Source organism: Plectropomus leopardus, chromosome 12 (assembly GCF_026936395.1).
Source record: "Plectropomus leopardus strain MGB_pleo_1.0 chromosome 12, ASM2693639v1, whole genome shotgun sequence".
NCBI classification, from domain to species: Eukaryota; Metazoa; Chordata; class Actinopteri; order Perciformes; family Serranidae; genus Plectropomus; species Plectropomus leopardus.
This window is the reverse complement of record NC_142187.1, coordinates 33,636,022-33,658,408: the sequence shown is the minus strand read 5'-3', so window position 1 is coordinate 33,658,408 and position 22,387 is coordinate 33,636,022. Positions and strand designations below refer to the sequence as shown.

Genomic DNA, 22,387 nt, shown 5'->3' with positions numbered 1-22,387 from the left:
AATCCCCTCCCCTCCCTTTCTGCTTCCTGGATGGGCGGGGCCTCAGAGTGAAGGTAATCAGCTCACCTGTGAGACTTTGGGAACACAGAGCTTCACCTGGATTCCTCCAACGGTTTGAGCTGCAGATCTGTGAGTTTCCTTTGATTCAGAAGCATTTATGATCATTTATGATCGTTTATGGAGCATTTATGATCATTTATGGAGCATTTATGATCATTTGTGGCAGCTTTGGTACTTTATGATTTACTAAGTTCCATCTTCACAGCGTGACTGTGCGAAAACTGTTGGTTAAATTTCTTGTATTTATCACTGAAATCAGGAGCTGAAGTGTCCTCATTAAAGGGACAGTTCGCCTCCACATCAAAGTCACATATTTCCTGACGTGTTTTGCTGTTTTTTAGCGCAGATTGTTTCGGTGTGAGTTTTGGAGAAATGTCTGCAAAGATGGCAGTCGGTGCTCAAAGCGCCAAAAAAAAAAGGTGAACAGCAATGTCCTGTCCCAGAAATCATGACCCAGAATTTTAACCTTTTAAACGCCAGATTTTTGTAACCATGCCCTGCTTTTAGATGAGATAAAAACACCAAAAAAAAAAAAAATTAAGCGTAATACGTAAATTTTTTTGGAGGGGGGTAATAATTGCAGCCTGGGATATGTCCTACATTAAATATGAAAATATAATATATAAAATGTATCAAAAATAATATCTAAAAATATAAATAAACTGCGATCATCTTGTTGAAACGATCCGAGCATTAAAATGCAGCCCGTCTTCTTTGTAGTTTCCACGTCGTTTCCACTTTACGACGTGAAGAACAAAAACTACGACCTTCTGACGTCACATGAACGCTGCAAAAGTCAGACGGTATTTTACGTTAACGTTTTTTTTTCTACGCCATCAAATGCGTCAGTTACTTCCCACCGTGAACTTTGTTTTTAGCTTTTAAATGTCTTGAAAAAGGCGACTGCGAACAAGTGGCTGAATGAGACTTTCCAGCGTTTTGTTTGCAGCCTCGTTGTCTTGGCAACGTTAAGTCATGCAGCTGCGGTGTTTTCAGCCAAACGTCAGCTTTTTACTGCTGACAACTGCGTTTAGACTCAAATCATCAAAGTAAATAATCCCTAAATCCAACGGAAAAATCCCAGAGGCTTTCTGACGAGGGAACTTCTGATTGGGCCTACAGACAAACGTCCCTAAAGCACTCTGTAGTTTTCAAGAAATATTTATTAAAACTACAAACTGTAAAATTATTACAACTGAACTGAAAACTTTCAAACCGCTGCAGAATGTTGGATTCAAGTTCAGGCTTTTATTATCATGAGCAAACACACTGAAATTACATGGAATATTTTGTATGTTTTTTCTTAGAGTCTTAATGGCCTCAGAAAAAAAACTTAACACTTTAAAATGTGCAATTTGGCTTGATTTCTTTCAAAAAACACGGGAGGGTGATGAGCAACATAACAAGAAATGGCCCAAACATTAGCAAGAAACCAGTGAAAGTTAGGGGAAAATTACAGAAAAATAAGCAAAAAAAGGTAATAAACAAAGAAAAATGACCCTAAAGACCGCTATTTTTTCTTTTTTAATTCTGAAAAATAATCTTAATATACAATTAAGAGAATTATTAACATATTTTTCTGGATATTATTCTGCTTTATTTATTTATTTATGTATTGATAATATCAAATAATCCATCCCAGCTTATTTTTTGATCATTTTCTCATCACCTTTTACTTATTTCTTTTGCAAACAAAGAGAGAAACTCCCGCACACTGTCCTGCTTCCTGCTGACACATTTGCTGAATGAAAAAGAGCAACGTTTTATTCATTCAGTAAATATGTCAGCAGTAAATGGGAGTGTCTTTGTTTATAACTGCACCTTCCTCCGATGCACCGCTCACACATTCAGCTGTGCAAAGACTCTCTTCAGTCATTTATTTTTGCAACAATTCTTGCCAGGTTGCTCATTATGTTTTTTTTCGTGTCTTTGAAAGAAATCAAACTAATTCCTAAAGTTTCAAAGGTTAAAATGTTTGTGAACACCGTCTGAATGCAGCACGAGTAAACGGATGTCGATCCATTAATTAAGACATTTTGCAACAGAGGATGAAACTAATTACAGTTTATAGTCAACAACACAATCAGTGCAGGCTTGTTGCATCGATGTCCTTTAATGTGATTCCCTTCTCTGTGCACCTCGCGAAGTTTTGTCTCTCTGTTTCTGCAGTAGTTGCATGAATATGGCATTGATTTGATTAAATAGCAGCGGATAATCAAATGAATTAGACGGTGTGGTTTTGCACGACGCTGTGAGTTTTTATGTGTCTCTTCAGGTGGTTGAGGCAGGTGTAGGTCTTTGCACACAGGTGACAAGCGTACGGTCGCACACCTGCGTGGTTCATGGTGTGTTTCTTCAACTCGCTGCCTCGTGAAAAACCTTTCCCACACTCAGAGCAGATGTAAGGGCGCTCTCCGGTGTGAACGCGCATGTGAACCGTCACTTTGCTCGCCATGGTGAATCCCTTCCCGCAAACGGTGCACTTGTACGGCTTCTCCCCCGTGTGGCTGCGTCTGTGTATCTGCAGCTCGCCGGCTGAAACAAAAGCCTTGCCGCAGTCGGAGCAGAGATACGGTTTCTCCCCCGTGTGGATCCTGACGTGTATGTTCAGGTTTCCTGACACGGAGAAACGTTTCCCGCAGTACGTGCACTGAAACGGCCTCTCTCCGGTGTGACTGCGCATGTGAAGAGTCAGGTCGTGCTTGTTTATGAAAGCTTTGCCACACTGTTTACAAATGTGCGTCCTCTGTTGTTTGTGGCGCAGCTCGTGGGCTGTCAAACAGGCGGCGGAGCTGTAAAACTTCCCACACTGCCTGCACTGGTTGGACAGCTCGGGAGGATGCGTCTTCTGGTGGGATCTCAGCTCGCTCATAGTGGGGTAACCCTCGCCACACTGTCTGCACGTGAAGACGCGGTTCTTAGCGTGTGTCAGCTCGTGTTTACCCAGCAAGTACTTTGTCTTGAAGCTTTTTCCGCACTGAGGACAGTCAAACTTTTGGACGCTTTGACCACACTGGTGTCTGAATTTGTCCTGTATTGACTGAAAGCTGTTCCCACATTTGATGCAGACGTACGCTGCCTTTGTGCACTGAGTCCGCCTGTGAGTCGACATCTCAGAGGTCGTCCTGAAGGCCTTTCCGCACTGAGAGCACTTGTAAGGGTTTTCTCCGGTGTGCAGCCTCTGATGCTCCAGCAGCTCATAGCGGTAAATGAAGCACTTTCCACACTGAGTGCATTTGTGTGCAACTCTCTGCCGAGGAGAGACCATCATGCAGCTGGGAAACACGGGACTGTTGGTGGATGTAGAAGGAGCTCTGCAGGTGTCCAAAGCCTCATCATCATCCTCTTCTCCAACAGAAATACTGTCGCTGCATTTCCCTCCTGCTCTTTGTTCGGCCTTGCTGCTGTCCTGAATGTTTGTGTCCTCCTCAGATGGACATCCTCCATCCTGTGTCTCCATATCTCCTACATCCGGAGCGTAAATCCCCTCAGATTCTCTTTGGTTGTGGTTATTTTGCGTGTTAGATTCTGCATCTTTGGCGTTGGTCTCTCGCAGTGAAGGAGGGAGAGATAATGATGAGAAAAGCTGCAGCTCTGAGGGAGAGGGCGCTGCTAGAAAAGAGAAAAGTGAGAGAATTACTCATCTGCATGACCAACAATTTAATAATGGTATTTTACTTTGGTCCCTCTTAACAATTTTCCAAGATGAATCTACATAACATCAACGCATGAAGGTAAAAAAAAGTTAAAAAACAAAACAAAACAAACAAACCCTCAAATAAAACTATAATAAAAGCAATAAATAAATAAATAAATAAATACATATACTGAAACAATGTAAACTGAGACGGAGGCTTATTCTACCAGCCATTTTTACTTAAAATATTCCCACGAGTAACTAATTTGCTACTATGTTTTATAATAAAAAAAAACAGAAAAAAAGAGACAAAAAGGGACACAATAATAAAATTCTGAAACATTTCATGCAAAATAATAATCATACCCTAATTTGAAATTTGTCTTCCACCACATTTTATATATATTTTTTTAAATTTTCAGACTGAACCACATAGTTTAAGTTCATTATCACAGCCTGTTACTCTACAAATTTAGAAAAAAACAGAAAATCGTCACAATTTACAAGCTAAAATCAGCAAATGTTGCTGTAGAAATCTCTCTTATGATTCGACTCATCAGTTAACTGACAGATTGTTTTAGCACTAATATGCTCATTAAAAACTGGTCGGTATCTGAGGCAGAATGACTTACCACTGCTGTCCGTCTTGGTCATGTGAACACGGAGGGCGTCGCTTCTGAGCAGCACTTTGAGGTCGTCTGCTGTGGATTCAGCCTGCATGAAGTCTTCCAGCACAGAGGGAGCATCGCTGATCCACACTGCAGTCTGACACACAAACTGAATATTATTCTAACCCTTTAAAACTTCAAAATGATGGTCTGGAGGCAATGACCAACTTCATAGCAAATTACACAAAATTTAGCAAGAAAGGAGTAAAAAGTGCAAAAAAAAAATTACCTGGAAATTAGCACAAAAAAGGGGGAAATAAAGAAAAAAAAGTGCTTAGAAAATTATTTTTTGTAAAATATTTTTAAATATGTAATGATGTTAAATAGAAATATAGTTTTCTGGGCATTTTTTTTTTTAGCTTTTTTAAAAATCTATTTTTTTTCTAAATCTACAAATTTGTTGCAATATGCTCATTACCTTTTTCCCTTGTTTTTGAAAGAAATCAATCCAATTTTCTCAAAGTTTATGGGTTTAAATACTTGTGAAAGGTGTCTGAACGCAGCACAAGAACGCTGATGTTGATTAAAAGGTTTCAAAGGGTTAATAGACTGGAACCCAACAGCCCATCTCTGGAAACGCTTTGTAAGCTGCACATTTTGTGACATCAGTGTTTGTCCTCACCTGCTTGAAGTCTGGTATAAGCAGCAACGCCTCCAGTCTGGTGAAGAACTCACAAACCACCGTCTCCAGAGCGGCATCGAAGTCGGGCCCGTACTCCACAGGAAACACGCTCTGTGAAGCAGAAAATATCAGCACAAAGCTTGATGGGAAACTGACAAAAAAAAAACAAACTGCAAAACTAACAGTGAGGTGAGAGCAGAGACGCACCTCGAGGAAGTGCTCTCTGTCTTTTGGGTCGTCCAGGAGTCTTTGAACGAGACGCACAAAGTTGATTTCAAGAGCTTCATTTTCTTTATGAACCTGTGGAGTCAAATATGCACACCTGAAATAATCACAGCGCTTCTTTAAGGGACATTTAATGTCCACGATTGAAGAGGTGACACACCTGCTCAGAGCTGGACGACAGCAGGCTGTTCATGTATGTTTTAACACCGCTGAGATCCTCTGACTGCTCAGAGCTCAACATCTGTAACATCATCTGGAAAAGACAATACGACACAAATATATAATATATAATATATAATATATAATATATAATCAGTGCATCAGTGTGTTGACTTATGGCCCGTCTGTGTCTCTGACCTTTGCTCTTAAGCCCAGAGTGAGCAGCCTCATCTGTCTGTCTGTCAGGATGTCAGGGACGGCTTCAGACACCAAGGACACAAACGCCTCCACTTTCCCATAATGCATCACGTTCCTCAGACGAACCACCTCCCACATCACAGCCGTCATCAGCCGCAGAGGCGGAACCAGGAGCCTCAGCGAGGACAGGGGCAGGGGGCCCTCTGCAGGGGGAGCAGGTGACTTAAAATGTGCCGACACGCTATAAATATAAAAGTTTCTACGCCACAATCTCCTGACTGCAGGGTTCCTACATCTTAAGTAAAGACAGATCATTAGTAAAGATAGATTTAAAACTTTTTTAATGACATTCAGAATGAAAGTACAAAACTGAATAAACAGAAAAAAATAACCAGCAACAGTTACATAAAGTCTGGGACAAATTTTCTGAAAAATGTATTGGTGATGTTGATGTGAGAGGAATTTGGTAAATTAAATGAATAAACGGATATAAATACATTTTATGCTGCACTGTCAGAAAACGAAAAACAATCCTAATTTTATGTTTCCAGATTTTTTTTAGACTTTTTAAAGATGAGCGATAAATGTGTTGAGTGTTGGCCTCCCTGTCACCTCAGTGAAGCATTAGTTTGTGATAATAAAGACGAAAACAAGCTAAACTATTCATGTCCAAGTCGCAGATTAATGATATCGGGTGACCTTATAGTCTCGTATTAATCACTTAATATTACTACTCTTTGTCGTAAAATTACGATTTTATCCTTGTAGTAATAAGACGTTTACTGTCTTGAAAGTGTGAGGTTAATCTCGTGTTATAATGACTTTATTCTCATAATCTTTTTTTTCTTCACTGGGGAACTAATATTCCGTTCCCACCTTTATGTTAGATATATCTAAAGTACTTCCACGTTTGATTATGAAGTTTATAAGTTTAAGAAGTCAAAAGTTGCTGTTAGCAGGCAAGCTAACATCAAAACAAACCGATATAAACCTGGAAAAACAAGAAAAACGTTACCCATTGTGTTCCCCGGGAGAGCTTCGACAGGTGAACTGACACTGAAGCGTGTTTATTAATTAATAAATAGAGAAAAATCATTCATTTCTGGCGACTGACTGTGAAAATGAGCTTGTAGTTAATCCACCGCCCCGCTGATTGTTTACAAATCACAACTTCCTGGCTCTTCTTCTTCGCCTTGTGTTTTCCCGGTCGACATCCGGTTTCTTTACCGCCACCCGCCGTCTGCTTCAAACATGGACGCGGTACTGGACCATGGCTACTGTCGCTGCCCGACCAGCGAAGGTACCTGTTAGCTCACCTTTGAAGCTTATTTTCACATCTAGTGACACCAGGAGGAAGAGTTTATGAATTAGGAAATATTCCTGAAATATTTTAGCTCTTCGAGGGAACAAAATGAGCAACGTCGTCATTTTATTTGGGTTATTTCGGTTTGTTTTGATGTTGCTAGCTTGCCTGCTAACAGCAACTCTGTAGCTTTGACTTATCAAACAAATGACAAAATAAGTCAAAACTGGAGGTATTTTATATTATTTAGATATAAAACGAACGACAGAAGCCATAACAGTTTGGTTTATATTATATTTATTTAGTTTATAACGAAGTTTTCCACTTCCCTGAGGAACAGTGTTTTTCTGCATCTGTTGCCTCAGGTCGGTCTGGTTTGCATTTCATAAAAGTTTCTCATTAGGAATAATTTAATTTAATTATTATTATTATTAATTATTAATTATTTTTAATTAATTTTACAAAACAATGACACAAGTAAAAAACAAAATGAGAGTCTAAGACATAAAACAGGGAGAGACAGCAAGCTCAATTTGTGGCAGCGGCACCTAACTGTGGCACCTGGTGTGGCAGCCCCAGATGCCGCAGCTCGGTGCCGCTAGCAGTCGCAGCAGATGCCACTGGTTGCCAGGAGGTGCCGCGAGGTGCCAGTGCGTGTGCCGCGGTGCCACGAGGATGATATCAGCTTCCTCTCATCCCACTGTCTCTCCGCTGTGTGTGTGTGTGTGTGTGTGTGTGTGTGTGTGTGTGTGTGTGTGTGTGTGTGTGTGTGTGTGTGTGTGTGTGTGTGTGTGCGCGCAGCGGAGAGACATGAGAGGAAGCTGATATCATCCTCGTGTCCCCTTTTCGGCGGATTTTTCCGCTGCTGCAGATAATTTTGTCACCTTGTAATATATTAATTTTGTGAGTAGGCTATATTAAAAACTGCCAAACCGCGGCACACGCACTGGCACCTCCCGGCACGTCTCGGCAACCAGTGGCATCTGCTGCGACTGCTAGCGGCACCTAGCTGCGGCATCTGGGGGTGCCACACGAGGTGCCACAGTTAGGTGCCGCTGCCGCAAATTGAGCCAGCCCCTACTGAAAACCAATGCTGAAAACAACATAATTTTTTTTATCTTTATTTATTCCCAGAATCTACCAAATTCCTCTCACATCAACATCACCAATACATTTTTCAGAAAATTTGTCCCAGCCTTTATGTAACTGTTGCTGGTTATTTTTTTTCTGTTTATTCAGTTTTGTACTTTCATTCTGTCATTAATAAAGTTTTAAATCTATCTTTACGGAGAAAATAAGTGGTATTGTCTTTTCCAGATGATGTTACAGATGTTGAGCTCTGAGCAGTCAGAGGATCTCAGCGGTGTTAAAACATACATGAACAGCCTGCTGTCGTCCAGCTCTGAGCAGGTGTGTCACCTCTTCAATCGTGGACATTAAATGTCCCTTAAAGAAGCGCTGTGATTATTTCAGGTGTGCATATTTGACTCCACAGGTTCATATAAACTTGTATATACTTTAATTCCATGGTTCTGTTTCTTGCACTGTTACACTGTTACTTGTGTTACTTGTTTTGTTTTGCACTGTAAGACTCATACTTTTTATATTTTATATTTTATATTTTTATCATCTATCTTATCTGTTTTCTTTTTCTATATTTATGTTGCACCAACCCACCAGAACAAATTCCTCGTATTGTGTTAACTATACCTGGCAATAAATCTTTTTCTGATTCTGATTCTGATTCTGATAAAGAAAATGAAGCTCTTGAAATCAACTTTGTGCGTCTCGTTCAAAGACTCCTGGACGACCCAAAAGACAGAGAGCACTTCCTCGAGGTGCGTCTCTGCTCTCACCTCACTGTTAGTTTTGCAGTTTGTTTTTTTTTTGTCAGTTTCCCATCAAGCTTTGTGCTGATATTTTCTGCTTCACAGAGCGTGTTTCCTGTGGAGTACGGGCCCGACTTCGATGCCGCTCTGGAGACGGTGGTTTGTGAGTTCTTCACCAGACTGGAGGCGTTGCTGCTTATACCAGACTTCAAGCAGGTGAGGACAAACACTGATGTCACAAAATGTGCAGCTTACAAAGCGTTTCCAGAGATGGGCTGTTGGGTTCCCGTCTATTAACCCTTTGAAACCTTTTAATCAACATCAGCGTTCTTGTGCTGCGTTCAGACACCTTTCACAAGTATTTAAACCCATAAACTTTGAGAAAATTGGATTGATTTCTTTCAAAAACAAGGGAAAAAGGTAATGAGCACATTGCGACAAATTTGTAGATTTAGAAAAAAAATAGATTTTTAAAAAAGCTAAAAAAAAAAAAATGCCCAGAAAACTATATTTCTATTTAACATCATTACATATTTAAAAATATTTTACAAAAAATAATTTTCTAAGCACTTTTTTCAGGTCAGTTCCTTTTTTTCTTTATTTCCTACTTTTTTGTGCAAATTTCCAGGTAAATTTTTTTTTGCACTTTTTACTCCTTTCTTGCTAAATTTTGTGTAATTTGCTATGAAGTTGGTCATCGCCTCCAGACCATCATTTTGAAGTTTTAAAGGGTTAGAATAATATTCAGTTTGTGTGTCAGACTGCAGTGTGGATCAGCGATGCTCCCTCTGTGCTGGAAGACTTCATGCAGGCTGAATCCACAGCAGACGACCTCAAAGTGCTGCTCAGAAGCGACGCCCTCCGTGTTCACATGACCAAGACGGACAGCAGTGGTAAGTCATTCTGCCTCAGATACCGACCAGTTTTTAATGAGCATATTAGTGCTAAAACAATCTGTCAGTTAACTGATGAGTCGAATCATAAGAGAGATTTCTACAGCAACATTTGCTGATTTTAGCTTGGAAATTGTGAGGATTTTTATTTTTTTCAAAATTATTTTTTTTATCTTTATTTTTTTATCATGTAATAGAGGCTGTGATAATGAATTAAAACTAGGGATGCACGATAATAATCGGCCCAATAATGGGACTTATGACGTTATACCTATAATTCCGTAAATACAATTTTTGGCCGATAATCTAGAGTATTATTATTATATTATGTTATTACTTTGTTTCAGAATCTTTTGTTGTTTTATAATTTTTTTTATAACATTTACATTGTCTTAAAATGAGTTACTCCTGGGAATATTCTCATTAATCCTTCGATTTTACATCTATGTAATTTTTTTGTCGTTGTTTGTTTTCCTTTTTTTGTTGTTGTGTTGTTATTCCTTTTTAACTTCCTGTCTTGATGTGTACATTCGTCTTGGAAAATTGTTAACAAGGACCAAAACAAATTATTAAACTGCCATAACTAAACTGATATCTTTGTGTTTTGGACAAAGCTGGTCATGCAGATGAGTAATTCTCTCACTTTTCTCTTTTCTAGCAGCGCCCTCTCCCTCAGAGCTGCAGCTTTTCTCATTATTATCTCTCCCTCCTTCACTGCGAGAGACCAACGCCAAAGATGCAGAAACTAACACGCAAAAAAATCACAACCAAAGAGAATCTGAGGGGATTTACGCTCCGGATGTAGGAGATATGGAGACACAGGATGGAGGATGTCCATCTGAGGAGGACACAAACATTCAGGACAGCAGCAAGGCCGAACAAACAGCAGGAGGGAAATGCAGCGACAGTATTCGAGTTGGGAAAAAAGTTGATAACGGAGCCTCAGACACCTGCAGAGCTCCTTCTACATCCACCAAGAGTCCCGCGTTTCGCAGCTGCATGACGGTGACTCCTCGGCAGAGAGTTTTGTACAGATGTACTTATCTATACTACAAACAGTAGATGTCAGTCAGCTGGCCCCCAGTTTGGAGAAGCCAGACAGCCAGACTCAACTGAGAAAAACAGTGATTTAACATCGCTGAACACAGGAGCTAATGGTCTACCGCTGCCTAAATTAGTTTGTTTTATTGTGATTTTGTGTGACTTTGGCATTTAAAAGGGTTGGTTCAGAACACCAAAGTTACACAATAACACAAATAAATTTACTGATTATGGCACCGTTCAGTCCAGTAGCTCCCATGTTTAGAGATGTTAAATTACTGTTTTTGTCCATGGAGTCTGGTGGTTGTGATGAGAGCAAAAATGGCGAAATGAAGCTGTTGATATCTTTGCTATAGAAACAGGCTGTATGTCCACAGCAGTACTGTTTAACTAACCTGGGGCAATAAAGACTGATGTGTACTGTATGTAATACACTGACTATGGATAAGTAAATCATACAACCAAACTCCAGAAAAACACGAACTATCCCTCCAAACTCCTTTAATCCTGATTGCGGGGTTTCTAGATTTTCTTACTTGCAGAAATGATCAGATAAGACTATTAATCCCACAGCAGGGACGATTCCAACATTAGCAGCCCCACCTCCCTCCTGTGATAAATACAGTTCAGTCCCTAAATGGTAAAATATAGAGCATTAGGAAATTGCACAAGAATGTTACACAAAAAAATAATGATATAATAAATAAACAAAATAATAAATAAATATAAACATAAAGTCTGTTCAATTACAAAATGTATTTTTATTTTTTTTACCTTGAAATTATCTGATTTTTTTTGTTTTTAAAAACACGAAAAAAACAGGGAAAAAACACAGTTTATTAAGTCGAATCATCACTTTTAAAGATTTAGTTATTTGTGTGCCCGGAGGGGCGGTGCATGTCATTCTGATAGTACGCTGAATAGGAATCGCCTCATCCGGGCGGCCCCGTAAAGCAAAACGAACGTACCACACTGCCAGTGGCCGGGCCAACGTTCCCCAGAATGAACAACGTGTTTCAGGAAGAAGTTGGCGCCTGAAGCCCCGTATGCGGTTAGCTAGCACGCTAACCGAAAGTATGAAAGATACTCCACTGTAGCGATTTTTCTTTTCGTCGTTATTAAAGAATCCCAAAAATGAACGACACGGGTATGTATTAGCTTGTGAAGCTCGGTAAAATTGTGTGTTTATCGCCAGTGTGGTTAGCCGGATAGCTAACGCGAAGGATTAGCCGGGGCTCAACAGGCCTCGACTAATCCCTGGAACAAGAAATGTTTTTCCCAACAATAAGCCGGTTTTTCCAGGCAACACCAGCGGCCGTGCGGCCAGTCTGGTAACGCTAGCCGGTAATTAGCCTCGGGCACAAACTGGAGCGTGTTTAAAACGTTTTTATACGTTTAAAGGGTTTTTTATGCAAGAAACGCTCCTTTTGACTGATGGTGAGACCCGGTTTAATTTGAAATAGTGACTAGCTAGTAGTTAGCTGTTTGCGAGCGTAAACTGTTCATTTTTTGGCTGCTCAGCACTAAACGTTACCTCCTTTGTCACTTTAAACACATTGAATTAATATGCGAGTTTAATTATTTTAGGATGTAAGTACACACATGCATTGAGTGGTTAGAGCTGGATGAAAGTGCTCATCCCCGGTGCTTCAGCTGTGTGCTGCATCAGAGGGATGGATGCAAGAGACATTTAATATACATGTGTGGATAAAGTGGCTTTACAGTGAGATGCTGCACTGATTAAAAAATGCATTTCCAGTCTCCAATAAGCACTGTGATCTATTCCCCTAAATACATGACGTGGACTAGAGTCGCATGATTTGCTGACTTCAGACTTAACTTGTCAAAATAAAAAAAAACTTGCAACTCAACTTGGATTTAAACACCGATAACGTCACTTTGTCTTGAACATTTTGACTTAAAAATACTTGATACCCTCCCCTGAGCCCAAAGATCAAAATGTGTGTGTGTGCTGCATTAAAATGCTAAATGTTAATACATTAACCCTAAGGGCCTGCTTTAATATTGAACATGAAGTCAAGCTTAAAAAAATATTATACATTAATTATATTTACTACCTTCATTGAGCTCTTTTTTCATCCTGATCCTTTTTAATATCAATAATTATTAATTTTCAGAATGTTAGTCCTTTAAATGCCAGGTTTTTGTTATGATGCTACTGTTTTAGATTTAAAAATTGAATTATTTTCAATACACTTCATGCTAACAAGATTTTTTTAGTTATCACAGCCTAGGATATGTCAGTGATTAGCAGCGACATTGATTTTTATACATATTTTTTGTGCATTTTAATAAAAAAGTGTTTTAAAAAAAGATACCAAAGATAATTTCATTTGCATATGAAAACTACATGGTGGTCTTTAAAAATGAATTGCAGCCTGCAAAATGTGTGGTTTAAAAAAATCTGCGACAGAGACGCAAAAACTTCCAACAAACTTGTTTTAACAAAAACGAAAAACTTTAAAAAGCATTGAGGATTTTTTTTGTTAATGTAATAATTTATCACATTATGACATGTTTAGGACCACAAACTCAGAGGTTGAGACTCGGGACTTGACTGGCGACTTGAGACTTACTTGTTACTTGCAAAACCATGATTTGTTTCCACTTCTGCTTATAAGTGCTCATATAAGACGTATGAATGACTATTTGCATGTGACGTTAAATCCAATCATTCATCAAATCCTAACAGATTATAAGCGGCCTCTTGGATGTAACATTGATTGACGCTGTCTAATCTCTCTCTGAAGAATTCAGCGTCCCTCTGTCCTCGTTGGCTCTCCTGGTCCCACCGCTCCGGCTGATGTCGGCAGTGATGTGGGAAGTGGTTCGCCAGCGCAACATAAAGCACTATGGGAAGCTGGAGGAGTTTGTGTCCATGGTAACAGATGCAGTGCCTGAACTGATGAGTAAAAGAGAAGGGAGGCTGCTCTCACTGGGCCTGAGAGCGAGGGTAAGTGCTTTGAAATGTGTAGATCCATTATTTATGAATAAATACTGAGAGTTTTGGAAATGTCATGAAGTATTGTTGTGTGTAATGAAATTATTAAAGTAATCTTCCAGAGATACCTCCAACATAATGTAATAGATCAGCAAATTAGATTTCTGGAGCTAAATTTGTATCGTGGCTCTGAAATACCTCGTGACACGGTTTTCATCGACATTTCTCCATTTTCTCTCTGCATTCGATTTCTCTCTTCATGTGTGCGCACTCGCTGAAATTATTATTGTATAGAGTGTGAGTCTGATATGTTTAAAAAATCACCAGACAAGAAGGACAAAAAAAGTCCTTGAAAAGTCATGGAGAAGTTTTCAGATTTTGTTCATGAAAATGTGCAGAAACCTTAAAGTTGGAGACTCAGGAAAATGGTATCATAGAAACTAAGGCTGCAGTGATTTGTCAATTAATAGATACGTCAGTAGGCTGAACATTATTTGCAAATTATTTTGATAACCAGTAATTGTTTTAGTAATTTTTTAAGCAAAAAAGCTTAATATTTCCTGTTTTCATGCTTCCTAAATGTGAGAAATTGATGTTTTTCTTTGTCATGCGTGATGACACACTGAACAGTTTTGGGTTTTGGATTATTGGTCTTATAAAACACATCATGTAAAGATGTCAACTCGAGCTCAGGGAAATTACACGGGGCATGTTTCACTAGTTTCTGACGTTTTATTGACAAAATAATAATAATAATCGTCAGCTGCAGCCATAATTAAAATGAACTGAATGAATTATTTTGTCCTCCAGACAACTCTTGAGCTGTTGCGATCTGAACACCCTGAAGATCTCAAGGCTGTCGAGAGTCATCTCAACCGAATCCGAACTTCCTGCATTGAGGAGGTGAGTTTTTTTATTGATCGGTTGAAGAACTAAATGATTATTTTAATTAATCCACTAATTGATCAGCAGAAAATGAATCTGCAGCTATTTTGATATTTGATTGTGCTGGTCTCACGTCAAACGACTTTTCAGTGACTTTTTGATTGTTAATCAAACAATTCTAAGACCTCTTTTAGGCTCTGGGAAATTATGTGCATTTTTTTTTATTTTTTTGGACATTTTACCAATAATAACAGCAATACATTTTATTTATAGAGCGCTTTTTAGGGAACTCAAAGATGCTTTTCATAGTGATAAAATACAAGAGTACAAATAAAAACATAATAACACAGCACAAAAAATAAACATTAAATGCAAAAATACTTAACAAATAACTAGATAAAACAATAATGGAAAAATTGTGCAGTCTAATTTGTTGTTATGTACGTCCGTCACGTTTCATTTGCCTCTAAATAATCATCTGACTGGTGTTTTGTTTTGTAACTCAGACCAGTGATCCTGTAATTGAGGCACCAGAGGCGAACTTCATGAAGCTGGTTCAAGGCCTCATTGAAGACACGGATGGCAGAGAGCACTTTCTCAAGGTAAGATTCAGTTTAGTTTGTATGGTGCTCAAAATATCTGTCTGCTAAAACTTAAATGGTAAGAACCCATTTCTTTATCATGGTTTTACCAAACAAAATCATAAGTTAAACTGTAACCTGTTAACAGACATACTGAGAAATGCTTTTGCTAAAAATTATACAACATCATAGACCAGAGAAAATGTTAACAAAAAACAAAACATTTTCCAAGTATAATTAGTAAAATTAATATAATAAACATACAGAAGTTAATAAACAAAAATAAATAGGTGCAAATAAAAATAAATACAGTAAAAAAAAATCTGTATAATATTTATGATTTTTATTTTTTAAAAAATCAGGAAAAAAGTAACTTCATAGAATAAACAAACAAAATAAATATAAAAATAAACAATAAACAAAATGTATGGAAGAAAAAACATATAGTAAATATAATAGAATAAAGTTAAATAGAATAAAATACTAAAATGCATTGGATAAAAAAGTGTATAGAATGAAACTGGGTTCAGATGGGAAAAAAAAAAAATCAAATGTGCAGTTACAGTGCCTGTTAAAGGGTTGAGCTAAAGGTAGATATTTCCTGCCATGTGCTGAAGGTGTTATTTCGTTATATCTTTGGTCTGGCAGAACGTGTTTCCAGTGGAGTACGGCCCAGACTTCGACACCGCTCTGGAGACTCTGGTTTGTGAATTCTTCAGCAGGCTGGAGGAGCTGCTGCCAATACCAGATTTCAAACAGGTGCAAAGAGGATTTCTGAGAGATTAGATAATAAAGTTCACAAATTAGAGACCTTTGAACTTGAAATTCAAAATGTCTTTTCTTTTTGTGCGTCTCTTGTACAGACTGCATCCTGGATCAGTGCCGCCCCCTCTGTGCTGGAGGAGTGCATGCAGTGTGTCTCAAACGGAGATGACCTTAAATTTCTTCTCCAGAGTAAACAGTGCCACGGGAAGTTGGCTAAAAGCAGTGTTGGTATGTGCACGATTTACATTTGCCACAAATCAGTCCTACAGCGTATTACACTGGCCACACACTAGAGAATAACTGTGCAGATTTTGGGTCTTATTCTCCACTCCCAGCAGCTGTGGGGTTTTACTGATGCAAACCTGAGGAGATTTGCTCAAATGGTCCTGTAATGTGAGGGCTTTACAAAAATAATCTTAAATGCTTCGCCCATATAATGATTTTTTTTTGTATATAAATTATTCACTCTGTGTTAATATTGTGAAAAAGACTGTTTTACAACTGCAGAACTATATTGAAATCTGTTCACAAACTGATAGGGGTCAACAAATCATCGGGACTGATAATTTGTCTTTTGCCGATTATTTGTATTGGCATTTTATTTTAATGATCGCTGATCAATTAATTGATTAAAAAGTATAAAAAAAAGTGACAGCAGGAGGAACTTTTACTTTGTAAAACCTCAGGGTGCTATTTTTATTTATTTATTTTTTGTTAAAATTTTCACTTGACTTTATTAACAGTGTTTGCTATACTCCAAATTCTCAAAATTGACGGAAATATTTTCATTTTTAATGTAAATGCATATCAGTTAGTTCCAAATATCAGTTATCGGTCTACTAGTAACTAATAATTAGTATCAGCCCTAAAAATACAATATTTGTCGACTCCTAAGAAAGTGTCTGGTCCTGCATCTTGACTGAATAATCATCTGGAACATCTTGACTGTTGTATCAACACTTTTTCTCGTTTTCCCTGCAGCTCCGTTTCAGTCAGACGATCTTCTCATCCCGTCTCTGTCTCTTCCTCCGTCGCTGGAAGTCGCCATCGCTTCCCACCCGAGCGCTTGTGACGATGAAAATAACGACGTTCCTCAGATTGTCATGTTTGATGAAGAGCTGTCTACGAATCCTTCCACTTCAACAGACTTCCCCGAATCCCCAAAAAGGACCGATAATATCCCGTCATCTCCACGCAGGAGACAGCAGTCAGGGATGCACAAATGTCCCGAGTGTGACAAATGCTTCAAGCATCACTCCGTCCTCATCGAGCACCAGAGAGTCCACAGCGGGCTACAGCCTTACAACTGCTCCGAGTGTGGGAGAGCGTTCAGAACCGCCACGCTGCTGGCCGGTCACAGGCTGCGCAAATGCAAAAATGCTGCGTATCTGTGCATTAAATGTGGGAACAGTTTTCCAACCTCACTGGACAAATTCAGACACCACTGCCCAAAACGGGGCCGTAACTACGACTGCGGGCACTGCGGGAAGAGTTTTCAAAAGTCGAGCAGCTTAAAAGAACACGTGCTGACTCATGTCCAAAGCCGCCTGTTCAAGTGCAGTCATTGTGGGGTGGGTTTTTCAGGAATCGGCGACTTGAAGTACCATCAGCAGGTAGATCATGAAAAGCCTTATCAGTGTAAGCAGTGTGGGAAGAGCTTTATCTCCTCCAAGTGTCTGAGCAAACATCAGCAGCGGCACGAAGAGGTCGGCGAAATGGAGACCGCCAAGTTAATGAGCGGAGGGAAACATAGGAGGAGTGGCTCCGTTCATCGTACCTCCTCTGCATCCATGTCCTCCAGAAAAAGCTCTGTGAAAGCCGTCTACCCGAGAGGACGAGTCACGCATAATTGTCCACTGTGTGGAAGGAGCTTTAAGTATCGCTTTGAGTTTCTGGAGCACCAGAGGTTCCACACTGCCGTGAAGCCTTACAAATGCTCCCAGTGTGGAAAAGCTTTCCGCACAGAAGCTCACCTCTCCAGACACAGGAAGAGAAAGTGTAAAAACGCCTCCCACATTTGTACCAAGTGTGGGTGTCAGTTCAGGTCTCTGCACGAGCGTATGAGACATCAGTGCGTCCAGCTGCTGACGAAATACGAGTGCTCTCACTGCGGAAAGACCTTCAAGATGGCCCACCTGCTGAGGAACCACCAGATGAGCGAACACCAGCTTCCCTACAGCCCCAACCATCGCTTCAGGTGCAGATACTGCGACGAGACGTTCCCCGGCATCAGCGAGCTCAAGTACCATCAGAGAGTCGACCATGAGAAACCGTATCAGTGTCAGGAATGTGGCAAGTGCTTCCTGTCTGAAAAATGCCTGGCCAACCACGAGCTGCGCCACAACGACGACAGACCGGAGAGCTGTCTCGTCTGCGGCCGCGGCTTCAGGAACCGCTACGACCTGAAGCAGCACATGCGCACTCACACCGGAGAGCGGCCTTACCAGTGCACTCACTGCTCGCAGTGTTTCTCCACAGCAGGAGGCCTGAGGAGCCACACCAGAGTTCACACCGGAGAGAAGCCGCACGTTTGCCCAGACTGTGGAAAGGCTTTCTCCCAGATGGGCGCAATGCGCACCCACAGGCTCACCCACACAGGAGAAAGGCCTTTCAAGTGCACCGTGTGCGGCAAAGGTTTCACGATGGCGCACAAGGTGACGGTTCACATGCGCGTGCACACGGGCGAGCGGCCGTACGTGTGCTCTCAGTGTGGGAAAGCCTTCTCAGACGGAAGCGTGCTGAAGCAGCACATGCTGAACCACTCAGGGGTGAGACCATATCACTGCCAGCTCTGTCCCAAGACCTACACCTGTCTGAACCACCTGAGGAGGCACCTGAAGAGCCACAACATGAACTGAGTGATTTTACACACACACGCACGCACACACACACTGACACACTGCAGTCAGCAGTCAGGCTGCTACAACTGCAAAGGACCAACTAAACTAAGCAATACACGAAGGACTGAAGAGTGAGAGAAGGATGCTGTACAGTTGCTTTGAAATGAAAGACACAGTTTCCTCTTTGCTGTAAAGTAAATGTAGTCACACTAGCAAATTTTCAAGGATGTAAACATTTAAAGGAATAGTTCAACATTTTGGGAAATGGACTTATTTGATTTGTTTCTGTCTGTTAATAAGCTGGAAGAAAGAGGCGTGTCGCAAAGGTTAGCTTTATAGCCAGGCACACATCCCACGACTAGAGGTGCTGAAATGCTTCACGTAGTTTGTGTCTCGGACTAAAAGTTGCTCCTGAAGAGATTGCAAAGCTACAGCAACCAGCCGATAATAGAAATAACTCTCCATAGAAAAGAGGGTGTTTCTGTTTGTCGTACAAAAACGGAATCCGGAAAAGCAAAAAGACAGATTTTAGTCAGTCAGTTAGCATCGTAAAGACACAATCTGATGTCAGAAGAACAAAAATCCATCGTGCACCAGCAACAAAACGCAATTACAAAAGAGCTCTAAAGAGCTCAATGGCTAAAAGAAAAGAAACTTACCTAATGTAAAATGTTTGTTTTCATCTCACTCGCTCTTGACTCGAACTCATTTGTTTTCTTCCCTCACTTCCGTTTCTTTTCTATTTCCCTGAGTCCTGCGCTCCAGAGACACGAGTGTGCCCGAGCGGGTAACTTCCACTGGCCGAACGACTGACTCCCGGTTTAGTGCTGTAAATTTTTTATGTATTTTTTCGGTCCTTCATTTGTTAAATATCGTTACACACAGAAATCTTGCACGCTGAGTCTGCTGCGTTTTATTGCGGTGAAGCAAAAATCTGCAGTGTGAGACAAAAGAGTGGACTATCCCACCTGTTAAAAGTATTATATTATTTACATGTTATCTACATTTTTACTTCGTGGTCAAAAAAACTCCCCAAAGGCTTTTCGACGGATGCAGAAAAAAACACAGAAAATCAAACCTGCTCCAAAAACATAAACGACAGGCGAACGTTTTGGAGCCATTGTGGAAATGTCATTGCGACGTGTTTGTTTTTAAACATTCGACAATTTTGGGCTAAAAATCCCAACAGACTTTTTCTGCAAAGGCCTTAACTCAACGTGAACATGAATAAGTCTGTTTTACAAAATGTGGAACTATTCTTTAACATCAGCACAAGCTCGTTCTCATTCCCCACCAGGCTTTCCCTTGAGCTTTTTTTATTTGTACATCGTTTCTGAAGCATGGATACGTTTGGATGTTATTCTGGACATTATTTCGATGAGATGTTGTCCAGAAGCTGTAATATTGGTGAGAATATATTTTTGGAAAGGCCTCGATAGTGATTGAAATCTGTAAATATGCCGACAGACAAATATTGTGAGAGTGCAAAGTTTTGTTTCAACATGACATCACTTTATTCCCAAAGGCCTTTTATACCCCTCCCCCCCACCCCCTCCCCAGCTTTGGTTTGCAAAATTTGTGAATTTCAAATTAAATTCCCTTGGTTATAGTTTGTGCATGTTGTAATTTATTTAACAGGGAAACATCTGGATGAGCTCTCAGAAAGTAAACTTCAGGGAGGTTTCAGTAGAGGGCGGTAAGTGACCAATGTTTCCATTTTCCTCTACCTGCATTATGCTGAGCACAGATATTGAAACTAACACCAGAATTAATCGAGTGTTTTCAGCTTTTTGGAGCAACTGGAGACGATTCAGAAGATGTCTGCGGAGATTGATAAGGTACCGATGCAGAGGAAGTTTGGCCCATTTCCTGTCATTAACTTTGGCGTGGTTCCGGATCTTGATTGGAGATTGTAATTTCCTGATGTTTTGAGTGGCGCCCTGCAGTATCTGAAGGAGTTTTGGCTGAAATTCTTCACTTTTTGTCATGTTTGCATGGTGTCACTCCAGTTAAGGAAACAGTAAAAATTAACACTTTAAAATTCCTTTAAAATAATGTGAAAAAAATGACTCACAATTACATAATTTTAAGAGGAATCAATTATGTTAATAATTATGGTAATTACATATTTTATATGCTTAATTACAATAATTATAAAATTATTTTATTACAACTTTCTTCCACATTTCAAAGGAATTTTTACATTTTATAAATGTTTTATAAATAATGTGAAAAAAATGACACAAGTACATAATTTTAAGAGGAATCAATTATGTTAATAATTATGGTAATTAAATGTATAAAATGTAAAAATTCCTTTTGAAATGTGAAAAAAAGTTGTATTAAAATAATTTTATAATTATTGTAATTAAGCATATAAAATATTTAATTACTGTAATAATAACCACTGATGATGCCTCATAAAATCATTTTATTGCATGTTTTTTTTCAAAGGAATTTTAAAGTTTTATATACTGAATTACTATAATTATGAACACAATTAATTGCTCTTAAAATTAAGTTATTGCAATTTACTTTTTCCACATTATTTCAACGTAATTTTACAGTGAGTGTTACTTGCTTAATAACCATAATTATGAATATGAACTAATGTATTTAAGTTCACTAGTGAAAATTAAATTGGTCCAATGATTTATCAAAATTATTTTAAAAGGAATTTTGTGAACACAGTCTATTCCTATTTTTTTCACATTATTGAAAGGGGATTTTAAGTCTTAATCTGGACCACCAGTGTTCCCAGGCCTTAAACCCGGGCAGATGAACTTTTGCGTTACATCTAACAGGAACATTGTGATTAATCTCTTCCACATGTGCAGTGCTGACTTTCATGTTTTCGCTGGAAAAGAGCGCCCTTGTTTCGTTCTTGTTGCATCTCATCCGTGGTCAGTTATGCATAGTAGCTTCTGAGTCTAAAACAAACTCAAATCAATGCCGTTCGCAGAGAGATCAACCCCAGAGATGAATGTGGTGGTGTGTTAAATGTTTCAAGATGTTAAAAACCTCAAGCTGTTCAAAGAAAAAACTTGGGCTGGAGACACGGGCTGCACTCAGAAACTCTTCTGTCTTTCTCTCTGACTCAGAAATGCTGCTAATCTTCTCCGCTGAGCGTCGGGATCCTGTGGAAACTCGTGCTGCATCCTGTCTGCCAACAGGCTGTGCCCAAGACATAACGCAGAGCCGCTGGGCTTTAGGAAGTATGTGTGTTATCTCTACATGTTGTGAAGGTTTATCGTGACCTTTTTGAGGACATGTTTGTTTGTTTGTGTTGTTTCCTCAGGCTGAAACATAATGACTCCCTAATGAGGTAATTAGGTGAAGGCAGTCCCAAATGCCAGTTTCAGGACTGTAAAAAGCAGAGGTCCAGTCATAAATTTGATGACTTTAGACTCAACAAAGACATGAAAGACTTTAACCTTTTGAAACCTGGATTGACATCACTTTTCTTGTGCTGCACGAAGATGCCTTTCACAAGTATTTAAGTATTTGAAACCTGAGAAAACTTTGATTTCTTTCACAAACATGAGAAAAGGCAGTGAGCAAGTTGGAAAAAAAACCAAAACAAATTGCAAAGAAATGTATTATTGTTTAAATTCCTGGGAAAAACTATAGATTTTGAATTATTTTTAAAGAATTATTATAATATGTAAGCAATTTTTCAAGTCATTTCCTCTTTTTCTTATGCTTGCTCATTTTTTTTG

The 22,387-nt window shown here is 39.4% G+C and overlaps 3 protein-coding genes across 6 annotated transcripts; 2 read left to right on the top strand and 1 right to left on the bottom strand.

Annotated features, from left to right (window-relative positions):
* On the top strand, positions 1-20,277 carry LOC121951299 (uncharacterized). 3 transcript variants are annotated; one of them, XM_042497565.2, is made up of 7 exons: positions 1-129; positions 13,407-13,609; positions 14,408-14,500; positions 14,989-15,084; positions 15,712-15,822; positions 15,927-16,056; positions 16,810-20,277. In XM_042497565.2, the coding sequence occupies exons 2-7, from the start codon at positions 13,460-13,462 to the stop codon at positions 18,684-18,686; spliced, it is 2,457 nt and encodes an 818-aa protein (XP_042353499.2). In that variant the 5' UTR covers positions 1-129; positions 13,407-13,459; the 3' UTR covers positions 18,687-20,277. The 3 variants fall into 3 exon arrangements, with proteins under 3 accessions (XP_042353499.2, XP_042353497.2, XP_087942019.1); XM_042497563.2 differs by lacking the exon at positions 1-129 and adding an exon at positions 11,523-11,782; XM_088085893.1 differs by lacking the exon at positions 1-129 and adding an exon at positions 11,822-12,072.
* LOC121951300 (uncharacterized) lies at positions 1,289-6,764 on the bottom strand. Of its 2 annotated transcripts, none has more exons than XM_042497567.2 (7): positions 6,585-6,764; positions 5,570-5,772; positions 5,373-5,465; positions 5,195-5,287; positions 4,988-5,098; positions 4,330-4,462; positions 1,289-3,669 (listed from the first exon to the last, which is right to left on the bottom strand). In XM_042497567.2, the coding sequence occupies exons 1-7, from the start codon at positions 6,586-6,588 to the stop codon at positions 2,285-2,287; spliced, it is 2,022 nt and encodes a 673-aa protein (XP_042353501.2). In that variant the 5' UTR covers positions 6,589-6,764; the 3' UTR covers positions 1,289-2,284. The 2 variants fall into 2 exon arrangements, with proteins under 2 accessions (XP_042353501.2, XP_042353500.2); XM_042497566.2 differs by having other exon boundaries at positions 1,289-3,672; positions 6,585-6,762.
* LOC121951181 (uncharacterized) lies at positions 6,821-11,371 on the top strand. Its single transcript, XM_088085009.1, has 5 exons — positions 6,821-6,869; positions 8,628-8,710; positions 8,807-8,917; positions 9,462-9,594; positions 10,253-11,371. The coding sequence occupies exons 1-5, from the start codon at positions 6,821-6,823 to the stop codon at positions 10,654-10,656; spliced, it is 780 nt and encodes a 259-aa protein (XP_087941135.1). The 3' UTR covers positions 10,657-11,371.
* Positions 20,278-22,387: the final 2,110 nt, after the last annotated feature.

Bases quoted from the DNA above. Each gene is read 5' to 3' on its own strand.
- LOC121951181 (XM_088085009.1), top strand. From the start codon at position 6,821: ATGGACGCGGTACTGGACCATGGCTACTGTCGCTGCCCGACCAGCGAA. The intron at 8,918-9,461 runs GTGAGGACAAAC...TTTGTGTGTCAG, and splicing joins TTATACCAGACTTCAAGCAG to ACTGCAGTGTGGATCAGCGA. The intron at 9,595-10,252 runs GTAAGTCATTCT...TCTCTTTTCTAG, and splicing joins GACCAAGACGGACAGCAGTG to CAGCGCCCTCTCCCTCAGAG.
- LOC121951299 (XM_088085893.1), top strand. From the start codon at position 12,045: ATGCAAGAAACGCTCCTTTTGACTGATG. The intron at 12,073-13,406 runs GTGAGACCCGGT...CTCTCTCTGAAG, and splicing joins AACGCTCCTTTTGACTGATG to AATTCAGCGTCCCTCTGTCC. The intron at 15,085-15,711 runs GTAAGATTCAGT...TTGGTCTGGCAG, and splicing joins GCAGAGAGCACTTTCTCAAG to AACGTGTTTCCAGTGGAGTA.
- LOC121951300 (XM_042497566.2), bottom strand. The intron at 5,288-5,372 runs GTGTGTCACCTC...TTGACTCCACAG, and splicing joins TGTCGTCCAGCTCTGAGCAG to GTTCATAAAGAAAATGAAGC. The intron at 5,099-5,194 runs GTGCGTCTCTGC...TCTGCTTCACAG, and splicing joins ACAGAGAGCACTTCCTCGAG to AGCGTGTTTCCTGTGGAGTA.